The sequence below is a fragment of the Lactuca saligna genome, chromosome 6, assembly GCF_052625555.1.
Source record: "Lactuca saligna cultivar CGN05327 chromosome 6, ASM5262555v1, whole genome shotgun sequence".
Lineage (NCBI taxonomy): Eukaryota > Viridiplantae > Streptophyta > Magnoliopsida > Asterales > Asteraceae > Lactuca > Lactuca saligna.
In genome coordinates this window covers 9,917,668-9,923,733 of record NC_136422.1, presented here as the reverse complement: position 1 = coordinate 9,923,733, position 6,066 = coordinate 9,917,668, and the positions used below count along the sequence as shown (strand labels likewise).

The 6,066-nt window shown below is 24.9% G+C and overlaps 1 protein-coding gene across 1 annotated transcript; it reads left to right on the top strand.

Annotated features, from left to right (window-relative positions):
* The first annotated feature begins 4,390 nt into the window (after positions 1–4,390).
* Positions 4,391–5,714, top strand: LOC145000744 (PPR containing protein). Its single transcript, XM_078960013.1, has 3 exons — positions 4,391–4,803; positions 5,043–5,250; positions 5,319–5,714. The coding sequence occupies exons 1-3, from the start codon at positions 4,504–4,506 to the stop codon at positions 5,546–5,548; spliced, it is 738 nt and encodes a 245-aa protein (XP_078816139.1). The 5' UTR covers positions 4,391–4,503; the 3' UTR covers positions 5,549–5,714.
* The last annotated feature ends 352 nt before the right edge of the window (positions 5,715–6,066 follow it).

Below are 6,066 nucleotides of genomic sequence, written 5' to 3'. Positions count from 1 at the left end.
AATAAAAATGCACTAAATGGGTAAACGTTAGAAATAATTATACACCATGAGAGAACAATGATATGCATGTAAAAATGGCACTATTGTTTTCTTAGGTTAAATTTTGAAATTTCAAAATAATATTGTTAACTCTATGAGATAACTTAAAATTTGTCTGTAGGAGCCTTAAGGTTAACATCTTTTTGATTTTATAAATGGAATATAATTATGATTTTTTTTTTTTTAATTTTACAAAGTATCATTTAGATAATTAATTTTTCATTGTTATGTTTCCATTTTAGCTTTTATACATATATTTTTGGAGTTATGAGACATAGAGAGAAGGATATGCAAATTTACATCTTTTATATAATTTAGTTTGTATGTTTTGTTGTCATAGTTATTTTTATAATTTATTTGATTGGGTTTGCATATGCCACGAGAGGGAGAAGAAATAATATATTTGTCTTGTTTTATTTCAGTTTTTAAAGAGGTGAACTTATAATAGATTATTGGATTAATGATTATAATACTAGATATGTTGAAACAAGCTTTTAAGAGTTTTGAAGGGTGTTTTAATTTAAATAAAAATTAATTAAATAAACAGTTTTGTTCATATTTTAAACAAAAATGTGAAAAACTCTTAACCCAAACTTTTTTAATTTTCATATAATTTTGCATATATCAAAACATTTAGCTATAATATCTTTACATAAATAAAAATTATAACTTTTAGCTACTAGCTATGGGCTCTAACTAATTTTTAACAAATATATCTATAAAATTAATAAAATTTATTGATTTATGGATTTTATTAACTTTGTTTTATTAAAAGATACCGTATGTATTTGACTATCAATAAAAAATCTATTAAATTATATACTAAATAAAATTTGCTCAGATTCCTTATCAATAGCAAAATATTTAAAAACTAAATTGCCTTTATTTATACCAAAATATAAAATATAAAAGTGTTGTTATTATAAGTAAAAAAATAAAATTATGCTGATATAATGACAAAAAATAAAAAATAAATATTAATGCTCTTACCGTAATAATTGCAATTTTATTATATATATATATATATATATATATTCCGTTAGGATTAAAAAAAATAGGGATCTTAAGATTCAATCTCAGCCACATATTTTGTATCTACTGCTCTAACCCTCAAGCATGACAGACCTATTATAATCATAAATGATTATATAAAATTGTCCGCTCCTTTCTCCTTCACCACCATCCCCACCACGACAATTGCCACCACTACCACCAATTCTAACACTAGTCGACCCAACTACTGCCACATCCGCCACTTATACCACCGTCATCTCTGCCACTACAACTTCTTCTACCACTAGCTGTCATAATCTGATAATCATATATGATTACTCAATCTGTGAACACACGTATATGTATAATCATTTATGTCTATAAATAACATGTATAATTATATATGATTATACCTCTCTGTCGTATAATCATTTATGATTAGGCATACATCATTGTTGACGGTACGCTGGAGCGTTTCAACGACAAAAGAAAAATACGTGGCTGATGTTGAATCTCAAGATCTTTTTTTTTTTAATCTCAAGCGAACAGTTTCATATATATATATATATATATATATATATATATATATATATATATATATATATAAAAGATATATTTTTACTTATACCGCATACATTTGAAACCTCAATGACTTTTCAATTTCTCTTTAATAATTATTATAAATTGGTTAGATAATGTTAAATTAATGTAACGACTAAATTCTGATCATAAATTAGCTAAACTACAATATTAAAATATCATATTTTACTTTTATTTATAAAATTAAGACTTTAACATTTTAACATATAAAGTTAACTTATTATTTTGGATATGTTGTCGTATATGAGCGGTTGTCATTTTAAAGTCACAACTTTTGTATAATTTATGATTTTTTTACAAAATAGTTCAATTATTAATTTCAATATAATGTTAAATGATTAACTTAAATCAAAATTTCAGTAAAACTTGAAAAAAATAATAGACTTATAAAAGAGGTATTTTTACTTGCATCACATTTATTTGAAACTTCCATGATTTTTCAATTTCTTTTTAATAATTATTATAAATTGGTTAGAAAATGTTAAATTAATGCAACGACTAAATTATAATCATAATTTAGCTAAACTACAATATTAAAATATCATATTTCTATTTCTAATTATAAAATTATGACTTTAACATTTTAACATATAATATTTAACTTATTAGTTTGGATATGTTGCCATATGTGAACAATTGTCATTTTAAAGTCACAACTTTTGTATAATTAATGATTTTTTACAAAATAGTTAAATTATTAATTTCGATATAATGTTAAACGATTAACTTAAATCAAAATTTCAGTAAAACTTGAAAAAAAATCAACTTATAAAAGAGGTATTTTTAATTGTACCACATTTAATTGAAACATCCATGACTTTTCTATTTCTTTTTAATAACTATTATAAATTTGTTAGATAATGTTAAATTAATGCAACAACTAAATTCTGATAATAATTTTACGAAGCTATAATATTAAAATATCATATTTTACTTCTATTTAGAAAACTTATGACTTTAAAATTTTAACATATAGTAGCTAACTTATTAGTTTTGATATGTTGACGTATGTGAGCAATTGTTATTTTAAAGTCACAACTTTTGTATACCTTATGATTTTATGCAAAATAGTTAAATTATTAATTTCAATATCATATTAAATGGTTAACTTAAATTAATATTTCAGTTAAACTTGAAAAAAAATCGAGTGAATATTTTATAAATAATTAAAAGTTATAAATTATAGTGTTAAACCTAAATTATAATCTTAAATTAACAAAAAAAACCATTAAACTATCTTTTATAATTATTAATAATTTTCAAATAAGTAGCTTAAAAATAATTTATAATAAAAATAGTTAAAAGTAATATCATATCAAAATTAAAATATTATCTTTAAAAACAAAAACAATGTTTGTTGTTTTAAATGATTAAATTCAAATAAACTAATAATATTCATCAAATCATTTAAAAAAGATAAATTTTTGAAACCAAATTAAAAAAAATTAAGAGTTTCCAAATACGTTATTTTTAATAACTTAGAACAACAATAGTTAAAAGTAACATTATATACAAAAATGATATTGTTACCTCAAACAGAAAGAATGTTTGATGTCTTAAATAATTACAAAGATATAAATTAAAATCTTTAACAAATAAACTTTTTAAGTTTAATAAATCATAACAACAACTATAAATATCACTAAACGATATATTATATTTAATTTTATTATGAGTGATCTGCATGTAAAGGTTATTGAGACAATTGAGATTATAAAATTTTAAAAGATGTCCACATTATCATATGATTCAAAACAAATAATGTGTATACTAACTTATTATAAGAATTATTATATAAAAGTTAACAACGTAATTGATATATTTAAAAAAATATGTTCGTAAAGATTTTAAATATAATATTATATTATCCGCAACGCACATATATTTACCTAATATTTTAATAAAAGAATCAAGTTACATGTATCATATTTTCCAATCATATTTTTAGCAAGATAAATTAGTAATCTCTCTTTTTTCTCATTGATTAAATCATTAATACATTTAAATGCTATTAAATGAACAAATTTATTGATTGTTTTGTGAAGTATATACTTAATATCACCTAATATAGGCATGTCATAGTCGTTGCCTTTATTTTTTGAGAGTTTTTTTATTTTATTATTTTCAAAATTTTAATTATTAAGTTTGTTTCTTTTTTATATTTAACGGTTAGGTTGTTTATTACTAGATATTTTTATTTTAATTTTTATAAATATTTTATAAGTAATAATATATAGTCATAAATAATGTTGCTTACATCCTCAACAAATTAGAAAAAAATTAATTTAAATTAACAATAAACTAAACATCAAAAGTTGTTTTCTGTTTCTCCATATAGTACATGTGTTATTAGTTAGTGTGTATATATATATATATATATATATATATATATATATATATATATATATATATATATATATAATAGCAAAACATATAGGAAAATACTTGTTTTCTTTATCACCATATCATGATTCATGAATAGCATGAGCTTATTTGGTTATTATCTTGCCACTGTTATCAATTATTTCAAATGATTTGACATTGTCAAATGTCATGTAATGGATTTATGGTAAAGTAACACACTTTATTATCTTCTGTATTTGCTTTTATAATTTATGGTTATAGTTATTAGTTTAACCGAAAAAAAAAAGTCAAATTATAATATATATAATTATAGTTACAAATTCGAAATTCTGAATTTAATTATTTATGTATGAAAACAAAATTAATTTAAAAACAAGCATCAGCATGCTTCCGAGATGAACAACCAACAACTATACATATACTTGACTTGTATCCATAACTTTACATATACAATTCATCGTATCCACCTCTTCAAAGAATCAAACCGCTTTTCAATTTTGATAATTAATGTCAGAGAAGCCTCTCAGTGGACGGATTCCGGTTAAACGGAGTATCAAACCTCCACATCCCCCTTCGTCTACTCACAAACTTCGCCGGCGCGTAGTAGTTCGTCGATCGTCAAAGAAGCCATTGAAATCCGTTAGCAGATGCAACTCGGAGCCTGCTTTGCTGACCGGCGTTCTCTCCAATGATTTTCGTGAATCGACGGAGGATCTCGGCGGCCTGATTTTACAACGTCGGGCTCGTGCAGACGTCTTCTTGTCGTCGCCGGACTTGGTGTTGCCTTATTCTCCGCCAAAAATTGAGGTAAAGGAAATCGGTAGCTTGATACTTTTCACTTCGGTTTGGTTGACGATTCACGCTTCGATGATCTCCGACTTCATAGCCAATAATATTACTAATCTGATTCTGAGATAAATTCAATTAATGTTTGATACGATGATAGCGTTGAATAATTGATGATCAACATCAATTTGCGTATATCAGGTTTTCGTTGTACTATTTGAAAACCAATCGTGATAATTGGGGATAGAATTAAAACGCAGGGATACAATAAAGAAGCGAAGGTAGTGGTGAATGTAACAGTTGAAGGAAGCTCAGGACCAATTCGAGCAATGGTGAAATTGGGTTCAAGTGTGGAGGAAACAATGAAAATGGTGAAGAAACAGTATGATTCAGAAGGCAGAAGCCCTCAAATTGATCAACACTCCATTTCAAGCTTTGAACTTCACCCTTCTCATTTCAGTCTTCAAAGTATGTAAATTTCTTCTTTCATTTTTATGTTCAGATGAATTTGATTGAGTATATTTGTTTGTATATAGGTTTAGATAAGTCAAAGATGATTGGAGATATTGGTAGCAGGAGTTTTTACATGCGTAAATGTAAGGAAGACAACTCCTTCACTGGATCAGACATTACTGTAACAATGGACAACAATTCTTCAACTCCAACTCCGATCATTGTCTTTCCCAATTTTATTTCTCAAAATTTCAAGAAAGTTACAAGATTGTCGAGCAAGGTTTTGAAGATCTTGGGTTGTATTGATGGATGATTTTTTTTTTTTTTAACTATAATAAGCTTAGATCCTTTGTAAGTAGAATATTATAACCCTCTATAAACATTGTTAAAAGAAAAAAAAATGGAATGGGACGCTGATGAAATTAATAATGTAACATCTTGATGTGTAAAGAATAGATAATGGAAATAATTTTTAGGTCTCAACATTCTCAAAAACTATCTTTTTTTTTTTTTTTTTCAATAGCCTTTTCTTTACCAAGCAAAATAATAAATCTAGTGGAAGTCTAATGCTCATGCGAGAAGGCCTTTTAAAACCCATCATGTCGAGATAATAGTTGAGTTAAGCCCATCACATATTGGGCCTATATATTGTAAAAATCTGGATAATCCAACGTATAAACATTAAAACTGTCAACCAGAGCAGTCATTAAAGTTTTTTAGCTAAGTTTTTGTTAGTCGTCTCAATAAAAATATGATGTTATCTCAACAAAATATAAAACTCAGAATAGCTCCGTACCACAAAAAGAAAGCTTTTTGATTAAGTTTTCTCAT

What these genes read in the sequence shown, in the direction of transcription:
- LOC145000744 (XM_078960013.1), top strand. Translation starts at nt 4,504, where the DNA reads ATGTCAGAGAAGCCTCTCAGTGGACGGATTCCGGTTAAACGGAGTATC. An exon ending in ATTCTCCGCCAAAAATTGAG is followed by an intron (nt 4,804 to 5,042) that starts GTAAAGGAAATC and finishes ATTAAAACGCAG; the next exon opens with GGATACAATAAAGAAGCGAA. An exon ending in TTCTCATTTCAGTCTTCAAA is followed by an intron (nt 5,251 to 5,318) that starts GTATGTAAATTT and finishes GTTTGTATATAG; the next exon opens with GTTTAGATAAGTCAAAGATG.